The 16,574-nt window shown below is 39.9% G+C and overlaps 1 protein-coding gene across 1 annotated transcript; it reads right to left on the minus strand.

Moving 5' to 3' along the window:
• Window positions 1-16,270, minus strand: pip5k1ba (phosphatidylinositol-4-phosphate 5-kinase, type I, beta a). Its single transcript, XM_078287463.1, has 15 exons — window positions 16,141-16,270; window positions 12,958-12,999; window positions 12,760-12,831; window positions 10,982-11,112; window positions 10,556-10,673; window positions 10,196-10,348; window positions 9,096-9,392; window positions 6,967-7,151; window positions 6,276-6,356; window positions 6,043-6,091; window positions 5,854-5,938; window positions 5,602-5,742; window positions 4,899-5,004; window positions 4,391-4,487; window positions 1-1,701 (listed from the first exon to the last, which is right to left on the minus strand). The coding sequence occupies exons 3-15, from the start codon at window positions 12,829-12,831 to the stop codon at window positions 1,699-1,701; spliced, it is 1,518 nt and encodes a 505-aa protein (XP_078143589.1). The 5' UTR covers window positions 12,958-12,999; window positions 16,141-16,270; the 3' UTR covers window positions 1-1,698.
• Between the last annotated feature and the right edge of the window lie 304 nt (window positions 16,271-16,574).

Genomic DNA, 16,574 nt, shown 5'->3' on the forward strand with positions numbered 1-16,574 from the left:
TACATCACATAAAAGCATTGATTCTGAAATTTTCATAAGCCCTGTGGACAAAAATGGAAGACATTTAATATAACATACAACATGGTCACTTTCACTATCAGGATTCATAACAATTTACAACAGGTATTATTTTTTATTAAATCCCAATGAAGATAAAAGATGCATCTCGATTCTGTATATGTAAGGCACAGAGCGACATAAAAGGAAAAGAGTAAATACACTTGAGAAAGACTGAAAACTGTTTCTCCTAATTCATTTATGGGAGTAGTTTGGACACAGCCATTATTACATTATGTTACATTATGTCATTTAGCAGACGCTTTGTCCAAAGTGACTTACAATAAGTACATTTACATTCTACATTTCTTTTTACATATATAAATAAAAATAGAAAACACAGAAAGAAGAGAGAAGAAAATTAAGAATTTTGTATCAGAATGTATCAGATACATTTTTACGTGCATTGGGACTTTAATACCAGGTTACCTGGTGCGATACGTCTTAAAATGGATTGGTGTGGCTGGTATATGGACTCAACACCGAACAGTATGGCACTAATACATGTGAATGCATCAACATATAAATTGGTATTTCTCTTCATTCAGTTCTGTGAAACCAGAAAAATCGCAGAACATGCCTCTATAAATATACAATTTGAAAACAACAACAACAAAATGTCTCTTCTATAGTTAATCAAGTAAGCAGAATTAGTCTTTCAGGGATCCAGCCGCTGAGAGATATGAACATTTCACAGAAGATCAGGAAATCAATAGCAAGGATGCACTTTAAAGCAAAAAGCCAAGAGGAGTGAATGGATGAACTCAAATTTCCGAGGCACACATTTTCCTGAGCAAAGTCACTGTTATTAAATTAGCAGCAAAATGTACAATAACAGGAGAAGAAGAACTCCATAGTGTTATGTATTAATACAGTGGTACAGTGATCTTATCTTACACAAACAGAACCTACATCCCCATCCGTTATTGATGGGATTTCTACAGAAGAATGATGTATTTACTAATCAATGTGAATTGGCAGGTTTTCTTTGACTCAAAAGTTTACAATGCTGCAGATAGTGATGCACACAGTGGAGACTGACATGTATAGTCTACTGCCTGTAGTATGTCTTTGCAGTTTTACTATGTTGATTTAGGGCTGGGCGATAATTCAATACTATAGTTTATCGTCTTTCAGTGGAATCATATGGTGATGATATGGTGATTTTTGATATCGTGACACACAATTCTGCTGTCTAAATTGATGATAACAAGCAAATTTTATCAAAAAAAAAGAACTGGCAAAATGAGGTATGGTAGGAATATTATTTGAAAATTTCAGTTTTGTTTGACATCACACCCTTACATTACCATTCAGTTCAGTGGGATGAAGATACGTGAGCCATATCATGATGTATATTGATATTGGAAAAAATTCTTATGATTATCATGATATTGATTTCAACTGTATCGCCCAGCCCTATGTTGGCTGTTGTTACGTCTCTGCACCAATACAACCAAGATAAACCCCCACATATCTATTGTACTTGATGAATTAAGAGATTGCATTTTCACTTAGCCAAGATTGCAGCAGCGGAATAGATGTATTTTGGGATTTGTTGTGCAGCTGACGGCTGGGACGTTCAAGGCCTTTATCTTGTAGAGGTACAGCTGGATGGAGCGGCACCGTGGGCATTTTTCCTCACTAGAAAAAAAAAGAGCAGGATTTTTTCTTTGTCATTCAGGTAACAAAGCACAACAGTGGATGTAAAAGCCATTTATATAGAAACTAATTTAGATTTAGACCTTATATATGTAGACAATTCTGTATATCTTTTATTTTAGAACTTGTATTAGGTTGGTCTAGCCTATAGTCACAAAATGCTTCATGTGTAATCTTAATTGCCTTAAATAAATGCTCCTCACTCATTGGTTCATAGTTTTAGACAGAGAAACGCCATCATGCTTGTTTCATTTAGTGGTGAGAAGAAGAAGCTGTTGAGCTAGGGAGCAAACTAGTTTATGGCCGTGCTTTATTGTGTTTTATCTTTGCATAATTAAATATATAGTAAAACTAAGATCATGGAGTAAACATGTAGTCATGTGTTAAAAGCAGCTTGAACATACAGAGGAAACTGCAGTTACAGTGGGAGTCACGACTGAAGGCAAATGAAGACAAATGACAAATGAACACTGCTAGATAAGTTCAAGGCCTCGATTTATCTTCCGTGGATCCTGTGGCTGCTACTACTTTATGAATCCCACTGTCTAACTGTCAAGGGCTTTGCGAATAGATTAACCACGTCTGCAGGCTTACCACAAAGCCTCAGTGGCATTACTTTATAAGGGCTGAGGAACAGCTTCAGAGGCCTGAATGAGGATTTTGTGGTTATGTAAGAGAAGTGCCATAGTGAAGGGAAATCCAGCAGGGACCGAAAGGTTTCTCTGGCTGACACAGAAGTAAGAACTGGGGGGGGGGGGGGGCAGATACCAACACTGAGCAGTCCAGGAGCAAGTGCCAACAAGGCTAGAGACACTGCATGCTGGGATAGTGGGGAGTGGGGATAGATAAACAGCATGGAAAAATGTAAGCAAGTAATGGATCATTAAATCTTTTGGTCAAACCTCTGGCAGGCCAAGCCTCAGTGTATCGAGTTCATGATTCACTCCAGGGTCAGGGTCAATTCATAAATGAACTCATCAATTCAATTCAACTGAGGAACTGGAATTTGAAAAAACCTACAGGAAACAGAATTGGAATTGAATTGGAATTTCAGGAAGTTGAATTTAATTCAATGAAATTCTGTGAAATTCCATGTTTTTTTTGTTTTTTATTCTCACCACATATCTGAGATAACACCTACATTACATTACATTACGTCATTTAGCAGACGCTTTTGTCCAAAGCAACTTACAGTAAGTACATTTTGTTAACACCTAGTGTTATATGTTATCAATGCTGAATATTATAAACTGTTAAAGGTATTGGTATTTGATGCATAACATTTAATCGTAATACATACATTATGATTGAATGTATTTGTTTTGTTTAACTCAACTATCATAATGTTTGATAATGTTTAGCGAGTCAGGACAAACTCTCTTAGAAGTGGAATTTCATGGAATTTCATGGAATTCAATTCTGTTTCCTGTCATTCCAATTCAATTCCAATTCTGTTTCCTTAGAGCTGGGTGACATTCACATTCCAACTCCAGTTCCATCTCCAGGAACTGAATTGGAATTTACCATGCATTCTCAATTCACTTCATGAATGGCCCCAACACTGACTTCACTCAGTCTGCAATGTCCTCCCCAGTCCATCCAACCTCATCTGAGTCATCGTAATGATGAAGCATACAAACAGCTCCTATCCCAAGAAACTTGGTAGTGGGACGCTTTCATGGGTGATGCAACCCGGTGGTGAGAGCTGTACAAACACCATCTGCAGAAGCATCACCTTTGATGAGCTGCTCCACCCAGAAAGGCAGGCCGTTGCTTTTGTCAAAGTGCCTTAGCCAAGAGAGCCAGTTGAGCTGAACAGCAAAAGACTGGAAGCTGAAGATTGAAGTAGTTCAAATACCCAGAAACCATCACAGCGACCACAGTGCTGCTCTCTCTCTAACACATGAAGACAGGTGGTCAGAAGAAGGAAGGAGACTAGAGGAAGGAGACAAGAGGAAGGAAACAAGCGTCCGCAGAACAGTCTCTCTGCAGGGCCTGCAGTCTGCTGTGCACCACAAGCGAGCTTACGAAATTGTCCATCAAAACCACCACAAAGTTTGCACAGAGGGCCTCAAGAAAGCTGACGAACAAGAGGAACGATCTACGAACGTCGCTTGCTGCTCGGACACAAGCCGAGGACTGATCAACTCCAGCTGGGTCGCCTGGGTGAGACTGTCTGATGCTGAAAATGCAGAGACACCCAGTGACTCCAGGTTGCATCGACAATGACGTCTCCAAATACATCAGATGATGTACTGCGTGTGTCATCCAAGTTCGCTCACAAAGTGTGTTGAGTCCAATTAAAGCGATGTCACAGTCATCATGTTGTTTAAGATGTTGTTATAATAATAATGTTATGGTTTCATAATAATGACAATATGATTTCACTTATTATCAGTGACATCAGAAAAGTGTCTGTGTTGTCGTGAAAACATGCTGAATCACAAGTTCACTGGAAATACGACTAAAGTCTAACGTTTTGCACCTGTGTAATGCTGTCCTATATAATTACTATTGAAATTTCAAATTTCAAGTTTCAGCAGCTATAATACTAATAATAAAAACATAATAATTAATAAAAAATAGTATAACAGAGCAGCACAGTTCTGCTCAGTTCATTAACTTTTGGCAGAAAAAGCTATGCCTACTGATTATATGAAGTGATTCATACCAAGTAGACGTCCAGGTCTGAGTCTGACTGGCTCCTGCTGAGGGAGGGCAGGGAGTCGTCCAGCGCAATGGTGGAACTGGAGGCGCGCCGGTCTTCACTGTGGAGAAACAGGATAGTCATGGTAACCGGCAATTAGCAATACTGTAATAAAAGGCAACCGGCAGGCGATCTGTGTATTAAGAGCTTGTTTGAGGAATGCAGTTCCTTAAGTTGACAAACCTGTTTGTAAAGAAGTAGGATGCAAACGCACACACCAACAATGATGTCAACAAAAGCAGTGTATTGCTGCTTTTGCTGAAAAACCTTGTAGCTCCAATTTTTATGATATTCATGTTTTTACTTGTACTGGAGACTGACATGTTCATTCATATGTTTCATGACCTTAGGGCCTATTCAAATCTGTGGCAAAACTTCATATGCATTAGCCACAATTTATAAAATAAGGTTGTTTTTTCTAAATTCCTGAAAAACTGACAAGGCTTTGATCCGACAGCAGCGCACACACTACCTGTTTTCCATGTCCTCTTCATCTTTATTGGTGGACTCAAAAGAAACAGAACGGTTCAGTCCAGCAGATCTTGGGACGAGGTCTGGGTGCTTGGAGGAGCTGAACACTGTTGCAAAAAACAGATCCTGAATGAATGGATGAATGAACCATAAAATGAAGCAAAGAATAATATTTTGAAGTTATATGTAGAGCTCATAGATGTAACCCTGACTTGAACCGCAACCTACCACTTTGCAGGTCTCCTTTGAAAAGTAACTAAATCTCAAGAGAAAAACCCAGGCAATTAACCAAAAACGTCCACCTAAAATTATATTTAGTGCACATCATTATATGGCAACACTTAAGCACACTGTGTATTTTAGTGGAGGCTAGAAGCTAGCTTGGAATCTTAAAAGAGGCAGCATTTGCATCCTGGTGCACAGAGATGAAATGTGCTGCTAATCTTCATATCACATAAGTTGATCAAAGGGCTTTTTTGCCAAAAAGTCAGTGTACTCTACCTTTTCTACCAGTTTCTTAATAGTTTACCTGGCACTTTCAGGAACATGGGTTACATTTTATTGCCAAAGTGCAGTGGATTTGACACTTTTACTCCTTACATAATTTTACTGTTGTACTATTTGTAAGTTGCTCTGGATAAGAGCATCTGCTAAATGCCTAAAATGTAATGTCATGTAATGTAAATGTTTTCCTTTAAGCTTACGTGTTCCATCCAGGTTGTCCATGCTCTGGGCCTTCTTCTCCTCCCTCTGCTCCTCCTTGAGTGGAGACAGAAACTCCTGAGAGGCTGACCTCAGTACGTAGAGGGAACTCCTCTTCCTCCTCGAAGATGCTCCTCTCAAAGCTGAGAGAGAGAGAGAGTGAGAGAGAGAGAGAGAGAGAATCACTCAGTAGATCTGACCACATATTAGTGCTATGTACAGAATACAGGAGTTATGTTAGAGGAGAAACTTACGATGAATCTTTTTGAATACAGTTGAGCCCATGAATTTCATAAATCTGTCCGCATAAAAATTAGGCCTGTGAACTGACACCGTGTCCTAAAAAACAAAGAAAGAAGTCACAATACACACACACACTCGTGCACACACACATGCATATAGTTAAGTCAGATCTATGAAAGCCAAGGTAAGGAGTTGCATACCCCATCATGCACAAGGGCTTTCCAGGAGTGTTCCACCTTCTTGATGAACCTGAGGAAACAACATACCATGATAAATTATAGATAGTACACATGTCTCTTCACCCCTTTAATTAAGTACACACAGTATATATACTAAAGGACTGGCTGCCCAGGCGCTCCGACCATTCTGGTGAAATGCATACATGTCTGTGCTCTAAAATTCCTACAAAAAAACAATGTCATACATGTCTTACCTGTAGGACTGCAGGATATCAATGATTCCTAAAAAGATGAGCAACTTCTCATCTTTATGTTTGGCAGGGATCCCACCCATTCTGAAAAAGACGAGGAAGGTACACTTTACAAGTAACAGTGACTACAGTGCTTTCTTGTCTTGTATTGATCAGTGGGCTGAGAATGCGCAGATTGAAGTACATGTGTGTGTGGGAGAGTAAGAGTGAGTAAGAGAGAGAAAGTGAAAAAAAGAGAGAAAGAACAAGAGAGAGAGAGAGAGAAACAAAGACTGGCTTTGTATGAACTTGCACTTTAAAATGTTTGAGAATCATTTCAGTATCTTAATGCTGTCACATCCACACTTTCAGAGGCAACAAAAGCATTTTACTTTCAAACACCTTGAATTTGTTTGGAAACCATTTGAAAACCATTCAAGGGTTTTAGCTGCAGGAGGGTAAAGTGAACGGTTATCAAAACTTTATTGTCTCTACTTCATGTATGCTTGTACACAGTGCATAAAAAAACATCTCCAGAAATTACCATAGTCTCTGGCAAGCTGTAAATTAATTTCCAAACATTTCCAATCTTAAAATAAACCAAACCGTTAAATAATTGTTAAGAACTGTGTACTTTTCCATCGCTGCATGTCCAACAAAGCCAGAGAGACAGAGAAACTGTGTTTACAAAGTCAGAGAGAGGCCGTTTTCTCACGTGTCGTCGTCGGCGACTGGTTCGGGGGCCTTGATGTTCCCTTGGATGGACTCCAGGGCCGTGGAGTAGAGGACCTTCTGTCCTCTTCTACTGTCGCCCCGGTTCCCCCTGCCCAGCGTCTTCTGGTCCAAGACGTGGACCCCCAGCAGGAGACTGTAGTCCATGATCTTGAAGCTCTCCAGAACCTGACAGAGACATAAACATAACTAAATCAACCTATAGGCATGATGCAATTACATTAGGGAGACTGTCCTTCAACCGGAGGTCCTGGGTTCAAGCCCCCATGTCGGCAAGCATCTGCCCTGCTGAAGTGTCTTTGAGCAGGCAGAGGTGTTGTTCTGTAGCTAAACCTGACCTCTGACCCCCCTGAGAAGAGGTCAACAAAGTTTCACATTATCATTATTGTGCTGCATTTACTTATTTTAGACGTTAACTATCTTTAGCTGTCATTTGCTTCTTGTTGATGTTGTTGTTGATGTTTTATTTTTACTGTGTATGTATGTTTGTGCTCTATGGACCAGATGGATTTCATAAATGGATAAATAAAGTTAAACTTGAACCTGAACTTGAAACTTGTATTACATTACCTTTTAGTTATTTATCCAACTCTTAGATCAATTTAACAATGGGCATCTAACTAAAATAGTAAAACAGAAACTGGCCATGACATGTGAACGGTAAAAATAAAACATCGGCCCACTTATTAAACATTTCAAAAACAAGCTCTGAATTGACCTCTCAACCTCTGGCAGACACCCAAGCAAGTCCCAGTTAAAGGGGCTAAACCTGGATCTGCAAACCAAACATACTGTACAACACGAGCCTCAATCCCTCTGACCAAACGCTGATGTCATGCAGTAACTCCTGTAAACAAAGAGGCCTTTACATTCGACTGAGTTACCTAATACACAAACTCAGAGTGCACAGCAGCCCGATAACAGCACGTTACGCCTAGACTGGCTGTTTTCTGCTCCCAGGTCCAGTTCCTAAGCCTGGTAATATGAGTCAGGTGCTTTGCTCTGCTGGAGGTAATCCTGGATGAGGAGGCCGCTGTTATTTCCCACTAATCAAATAATAGGCGGGCAACTTAACGAGGTCATCCATAAGGGCTTGGGGGGAGAGAGAGTGGGGTGGAGGGAAGGGGGCCTGGCTGACGGAGCATGCTTACACAATAAACATAATACAGGGTTCCTACACAGTTTCAATTTCAAAATCCCATACTTTTTTCAGACTTTATTTTCTTGATTTGAAGATTTTGGGTCTTCATTAGATTATTCTTTACGGTGACAAATACCAGAACATTTGAGATGACAGGGGTCTAAACAACAGAAAATGTGTAGTCGCATGTACATCGGGACATTCTAACAATACTTTTCCACAATTTTCCAAACTTTTTTGTGAGATTTCCAAACTTTTTCAACACTTTGGAAAACACCCAATTCTTTTCCCATACTTTTCCAGACTTTCCAGATCTGTGCAGGAACCCTGACAATATTATCGGAGGGCAGTTCAGGCTGTGTCAAAGAAAGGTTTAAGCCTAATGTGATGCCTGGGTGGTTTTATTCCAAATAATTTAGGGGGACCTTTGTTGACATTATGGACTAAGTTGCAGTATGCTACGACCGAATCGAAGACCTCAATGTGGTCTGCAAACTCAGTACGTTATCTGCAGATTTTTTAACACATTTTAAAATCTTAAATCCACACGTGAGATTGCCTCCTAGTTAGCCATTTTCTGTGTGTGGGGGCCCGTATCCAGCCGCTCGGTGACTAGAGCAACACCAGACTCTCTGAATCGCTCGACAAAATCTGAAGAGTGGGCGGGACGCGATTCAGGAGTCTGGAACCAGGCTACAGACACCCTGTTACCACTGGAGACTTTCTGACGTTCTATTATGCAACCGTCTAAATTGTTAAAATATCATATCTAATATTATCTTGTTTGTAAACGACATAAGGGATAACAGAAACGATGAGAGAACATCATTTTGCTTTTCTGATCACACTGGAGCGCCAAATTCAGTTACAAAGTTCCTAATAGAACGATGACAAAGTCTTCAGCAATGACAATGACATACAACATGCCCATGGCTTAGCAGATCCATCATCTAACCCCTACATGAACGCACCCGGCAGTCCCTCTGCAGGGTTTTCATCAGGGCGTTGTAGGTGTCGGCGTCGAAGTGCAGGCCCTCGTGCATCTCCTGGAAGTCCAGGTCTTTGAACGTGGGCGAGGACTTGCCGCGCTCTTTGCGTGAGGCGCGGCGTTTGTACGTGGATCCCTTCAGGTCGTATTTGTAGTGCATCTTCATGGCGCGCGGCAGCACGTTGTTCATCACCACCAAGCGGATGTTGACGCCGCCGCACTGGATGCAGTAAAGGCCGTAGAACTTGGGCAGCAGCGTCCTCGGGTTCTGATTCAGGTTCTGATAAGAAATATTTTATGGTTATACAGATGTGATAGATAAGAGACTAATGGTTGTTTTCTTTAGAGCATTATTATGTCAACGAATCTTGCCCTGTCTCTTTGCAATATATGTAAGGTCCTGTTGTCCTTAAGCAATACTTTAACAATATTTCTCTGCACCTTGGTCACCAAGACAAATTCTAGTATTCTGATTTTGATTCTTGAAGGGTAATCTCCTCAAGACTTTCCCACTGTGATTCAAAATACAGTACGTCTCCTATTGACTGCAAATGTATTAAAACAAATGTGTCCAAATCACCTACAGCTACAAAACACTTTCAACACAAATTCATGTAACTGGTGTGAAAATGACAACAACATTGGAACCGTATTCGTATTTCTGATCGAGATTTGGGATTTTCTTTGGTATACATCACTGTTGGCAGATTAACTCTCTTTAACTCCGGTTTTGGTGAATATCATATTTTTATCAGAATTGAAAGATTCCTCTATGGGTTGAGAAAATATTTGTCTAACTTAACTAATACTTAAGTGTCTGAAACCCTTTCAAATCATATAGAATTTTAAAAATGTATAGTCATAATCGAAAAAGCAGCCTGTTTTTCTGAAGTTGACATTTTTGACATACAAGGTTTTCACCCTTCAGCAGCAATATGCATAAAGTCCCTGAGCTGAGTTGAGTTAAGTGTTTGACCATAACTTTGCATATATCTCTATAGCTGCTATTGACATGTAAATCCTCACGTGCGTTGGCACTGACCAGAGGTCAACACTGTGTTTGCGTTGGAGGGCGAGGCTCACCATGTAGTAACCAGGAAGCAGTTTCTGCAGGAACTCAGCCTCTTTGTGCTGCACAGTCTTAATGATGAACTCGTCATCGCTGGTAAGGTAGAACCAGGAACTGCTGGCACCGGGGTTGGACAGCTCGATCAAAGGCTCATTACAGATGGAGTACTGCAAGTCAGACAGCGGTAACAGCCTTCGTATGACAATGTGTTGCAATAAAATCAACAGAAGTACTCATAAAATCGTGCTGAATCAGAATGATGATCATTACTGTGTGTGCCTCTGTGTGTGTGTGTGTGTGTGTGTGTGTGTGTGTGTGTGTATTTCTGTTTGTGTGCGTCAGTAGTGTCTTTGAGAGACTCTCCCCACACTAACCAAATAGTCATCTGGTTTGATGCCAAACAACTCCCTGAAGTAGCGAAAGGCTAGAGGCGCGTAGGTTTTCAGGCGGAAATCTGGGAAATGGTGCGCTGGAGTCAGGTTGCTTCCCTCACTGGTGACCAAAGGAAAACAAAAATATATTTAAGTCAATATGAGAAAAACAACATTATACAATAAGACCGTGGTGTCTGCTTCTCTACACAGCTGTTTAGGGGCAAAACATAGGAAAACAATGTCCATAAAAACTGTAGGTTTGCTGCACACTTACATAATCACTCATAGACATTACATGGCAGGATGTACCATGTAATGAGGACAATCTAGGAATTTCAGTTTGTTGGTGGTGCAGTCTGAAAATCACTCTGAACATGTGCATCAACTAAATGCCAAAAATGCAGATTTGTGTAAATCAGTGTGTACCTGGGTAGGAAGACACTCTCCACCATGGAGAAGTCCTGCATGAGCACATCTCTGTCTGGTTTGGAGCTGAGGTTGCCCACAGCATAACCGATGCCCAGCTGGATGGCACCTTTCAGGGCAGCTGCTGTGGGCTACAACCATGAATAAAAAAAAACAAGAACTGAGATGTGAATCTATTCAAGCTGCATACAGAAATCTGACACTTCTGGGGATAAAAAGTTCTTTATTTTTGAAATACTGAATAATGAAATTCAGGCAACTTTTTCTAAAAAGCGATACATATTTTTGGAGTGAAACCCTTCATATAGAAAGGGACACTTGCAATCTGGCCATTCCCAATGCAAACCTTATGGTTGGTACATTGTATAATTAAGAGAGAAAGCTAAACTAGTCTCTTGTTTACGAACTCTGGAACCAGAAAGACAGAGATACTGGATCAGCACTGTCACATCATTCCTCACAGAAATGGACCAAATAAAGCTCCTTTCAATGCAGCAGTTATTTCTCACGACTCATTCTCACTTTCTGAGCAGTGTTATTCTTGGGTGTTCGCATAAAAATCGCATACGTCACTATGCAAATCACAACAGTCACACCATCATGCCTGAAATGTGAGCCTGTCTAGTGTGAGGCAGTTTGAGGTGTATCAGACTTTCTGGGGCTTTTTTTCTAGTGGCTTTTAAGACATTTTGGCCTCAAGACAGTATTGGAAGGCGTCGCTGGATGAATACGAGAATGTGTGGCATTGTTTGGCAACTTTAGTGAAGATCTCTCTTCTGCTGACATTTTTTAAATTCCACTATGCAGGTTTTGGGATGAAAATGATGGTTTTTCAAGATAATTTATAGAAATAATCATCATAAATGCAAAGAATAACATTTTGAAGCAAACCGAATTGATAGTAAGCCTAGAACAGACGTCTTTGAATTGTAAGATACCATGGCGGTTGGTGCCAGTTTCCTTAGTGCAGCCTTAATATAAAAAAAAACAACTCTTAATTAAAAAAAACAAAACTCTAATAATTAAATTGACCTGTCTGGGAATTGTAAGTCTGGGAATTTTCCTCAGTTAAACTGAACTGCAGTGAAATCTCTGTGTAAGCCAGACGGTGAAGCTGATCTACCTAATCGCATTGTTTGCCGCTCTGCTCCCTCCATCACCAAATAGCACTGTTACATAACACTGCAGCAAACAAGAAACATGTAGCGCCATTTATGGTGTTTCTCTATTTCTCATTTGGATTTAGTTTCTTACATTTATCTTTTGAGGGAATTTCATTTCATGACCCTTGGGCCCTCGGAACCTTTTAAACCCCCACAGAATAATATCAAAAATACATGGGAATCAGTGAGAAAATAAGCATTCTTTCTTCATTCCTGAAATCACACATTTTGCAAATATGTGTTTTTCATCTAAAAGCATTGATTGAATATTGGTATCTCAGGGAGGGAAAAGCATGTAAAAGCCCCATGGTATCACACTAAATAAACAGTATCAAGCTCAGTTTGACCATGTAATGTACAAATGAAGGGCTTTCATTCTAAGTAAAAAAGTTGCCTGAATATCACTACTAATATTTTAAGAAGTAGGCGAGATAATTCCATTCTCATTAATTGTAGTATTTTGTTTACAACAGTCTTACACTTGAATATTTTTCAGCAAACATTTTGTAATAGTAGGTGTAACTCTTTTTCCCCAAATGGTGGACATCTTATGCTTAATTTTTCATACAAAAAAACAAATGAGTAGCCTAATAATGACGAGGAACAACATCTTACCTTTTTGTGGTCCTTTGACCCTTTAGAGGTTTTGGTTCCCCCTCCTACACTGTCAGCGGATGTGGTTGACATCTTTTGGACAGAGAGAAGTTGATTAGGGGGAAGTTTAGAGGTCGTTCCTAAAACTGTGAGGCAGGCAGGTGAACCGCTGGTGAAGTTCCTTTTCCCCAATGATGAACAGTGAATGCAGTGATTTACCTTGAATAGATTTTACTGAAACCGCATATCCCAGTCACACAGCTCCTATAGAGAATATGGAGAGAAGTGGAGTCAGACAGTGTGTAATTTGCATGAATAACAATGGAAAGCACATGAAAACTCAAATGCACAACTACAATAAATAGCTCAGACATGTATTAACATCTCATCTTCACAATCAGAGAGTGCAAAACAATCCCCTCCACTCTCAGAAGCCCAACAAGTCCACTTTTAACACTTTGTCCATCTATTTTACATTTCTTCTGCAGTGGCATTTTCCCACACTTAGTCCATGTGTGTCTTGTATAGCAGTCTTCAGTCATCAGGCTTCAAAACATGCATACCTTTCTGGCCGGGGCTCTGCTGTGTTCTGAGGGCCCTTAGGTGGCTGTGTGAGTCTTTAACTCCACACTTTTCTGACAAGATCCCTCGCTGCAACCCTTGATCCCAATTAAGAGGGATTGGGAAAACCATTACATACCAAATCTCCCCCGTTCAGAACATTCCTCAAGGAGGACTCAATGTTTTCTCACTCGCATTTGCAATATCAGCTCCCCAGAAAGCAGAAAGAGGCGACAAAAACAACAACAACAAACACTTAGTTAAGGAGCCTGTTGAGAAATTCTTGTGTTGCTAAGTGATGAGACAAATTCATTAAATGGAAAAACATCCACTCAAGTAATATTGTAATAAGATGTAGCTGAGTTGATTAAATATCACTTACTTTGAAACACATGGAATTACTTGCTCCACACTAATATATGCAACATTGAATTTAAATTCCTGACAAAAAATCATCATGTGTCTTGAGGGAAACTATAAAAGCCTGCATTGCTCTTGATTGTTATGATTATTACTGTCCTGTACTGGAAATCTGAATTTGGAAGCAGGAAAGTAAAGTGACTTTAGAGAGACAAATTTTCCCCAAATATTCTTCCATCCATAACATGTTCATAACTGTCCCTCTGCTCTGTATGTGAGGCTCTGTTGTTCTTGTGCCATGTCATTTTACTGTAAGTAGTCAATATTACTCAATATCACTCCCTGTACAATTGCTGTACAAATTGCTGTACATCAAAGTGATTCTGATCCTATATGACTACTGAGCATGTGCAGTTCATTCAGCACAATGCTGTCTCAGGATGTGGTCTGGTCTGACAAACAGGCACTGCAGAGGAACAAAACTGCTTCATAAGGGTCAAGAGAAGCCTGATGGTTGTTACCATAATGGACCAGAGGCCTGAGCTGCTCAAAGATCTTCATTATTCCTTTTCATAAAATGGGGTTAATTATATGGTCGGTCTGCAGTTCAGTTCGGCTCAGGACGTCTCTATAGCACCTACATACCACCGGGTGACATAACACTCCGGCTGCAGACCAACGTGGGTAAAAAACGTGTTGGGTTTAACGGTCACAAGTGCATTAGTTTGCCTTCTGCTTAGTTGAAGAGATTAAATGGAACGGCTTCCCAATCAAAACAAAGACACAAAATAAGTTCTTAGTCAGCCTGATTGCTGATTAAGAATAGATGACATAAACAAAACAGTGGGGGAAGGTCCAAGGTAGGCCGAAGATAAATAAAGAAAATAAACAGATAGGAAGTACCGTGAATGCAAAAAGTAAGTTTATTAATGCTTCATGTAACATGCTGCCTGAGGAAAAACAGGTTGAAATGTGTTGCATAGCTGCATAGTATATGAGCCTTTTTTTGTGTTCGTCCCTTGCTTACTTGTGCACTTTTGTTCATTTGTGCGCTGATATGGAACATTAATAAACATACTTTTGCATTCCAGCTACTTCCTATCTGTTTATTTGTTTATTTTTTTAAAGAATAAATGCGACCAAATGCAAAAAGCAGTGGATTGTGTATGTGAAAGTTGTAGTCATGTAGGTTAGAGGTTCGATTCCCATCCATAATAAATATGTATGGACTCACAAAACTGTAAGCCGCTTTGGATGAGTCCACCATGTATTTGTATGTTATGCTATCTTAAGTGTGTGTGTGTGTGTGTGTGTGTGTGTGTGTGTGTGTGTGTGAGAAGGCTTCGTCCACTGCAGTAAAGCAGAGAGGTTTGTGTTTACATATGCGGTGGATGAGGGAGAGAGGAGAGGAAAAATAATGCAAATGAAGCCCTGGATCACCAGAGCAAACAAGACACATGGAGGATTGTGGGAAAGGTAACCAAGGCTCTGGGGAGGAAGCTACACAAACATCAAGGAAGGGAGACTAAAGAAACAGTCAGTCACTTTAGTTATATTTTAAAATCTTTTTGAATGACCTGACAGAAAAAGTGATGTGTGTTTTTACTGTAATAGGTTATAACTTGCCTGTGTCCTCTTTTAAATCTTTAAAAAAACAAACACTTTTTCAGGATTGCTTCTAATGAATTTTATTGTTTTTAATCATGAGGACCGTCTTGTGCTTCTGTTGTGTTAACCCTTTTATTTATATTCTTAGCTGTATAGATTTGATCTTTTGTAAAGCATTGTAAAGCATTTTGTAACCTTGTTTTGAAAAGTGCTCTGTAAGTGAAGTTACTACTATTATCATGACTTGTTCTTGTATTTGGAATTATAAAGTATTTTAACAGAATTACATAGAAGCTGGCAAATGTGAAGTAGATTTGTTAATGTGGAAACTGTGGATAGCCTCCTTTGTCTGGTCGGTATGTGGGTCAGTCCTTAAGATAATAATAAGATAAGATAATATTATGAAATATGCTTTTGTATTAATTACATTCAATTCATATGGGAACGTCACGGGTGCAGTCACTGTATAGTTAATCATTTACAGACAAACACAACAGAAACCGTGGCTGCTTTGCATCCTCTTCCATTTCGTTACTGGTAATGCTTTCTCTGACAGAGGGGAAGTCGAGCTGATTTCCTCTTGTGATATAAACCATCAAGTCATCTTCCTGACCTGCACGGCTCTGCCTACGTGTCATAAATCGACGATAAACAAATTATGCTTCGGCAGCTACGTCTGAGTTTCAAACACAGGGATGTAAAACAGAAATAAATATCATCCCGAGTCTTAAAAGCGTTTTTGTCGTCGGCGTTTCTCTTGGGGAGGATGAGACGGCAGGTGGCGCTGTTCTCCAGGACAGACAGGTGGAGACGAGAATAGAAGAAAGTTCAAAGGGGTTCACGTGCTGTTAAGTAGAAAATGTGGAGTCTTACCTTTAACCGGACATCGTCGTCGGCGAATGAAGGTCAGTGACAGGTGGATAAACCAAGCTTCAGCAATAGAAACTGTCTGGTTGTGTGGTGAGTGAAGCCAAATGATCTAGCGACTCAGCATCCTCACCACTTCCTCCTCTTCTCTCTCTCTCTCTCTCTCTCTCTCTCTCTCTCTCTCTCTCTCTCTCTCTCTCTCTCTCCGCCTACCTGTGGGCAGTTTGGTTGGATCGTGCCTACATAGTTGCACATTGATTCTGAGTTGTTGTTGCTGTTTTTTGGTGTGACAGGTTTGTCTATCACTACAAAAACAATGAACTATTTTTGTTAATCGCCTCGCATCAAAGTAAACAGGAGATGATGATCCACCTAAATAGACAATATTTTTTTAAATAATATTTTACATGATAATATATTTTACATATAATTTACATGAT

Source organism: Centroberyx gerrardi, chromosome 2 (assembly GCF_048128805.1).
Source record: "Centroberyx gerrardi isolate f3 chromosome 2, fCenGer3.hap1.cur.20231027, whole genome shotgun sequence".
Lineage (NCBI taxonomy): Eukaryota > Metazoa > Chordata > Actinopteri > Beryciformes > Berycidae > Centroberyx > Centroberyx gerrardi.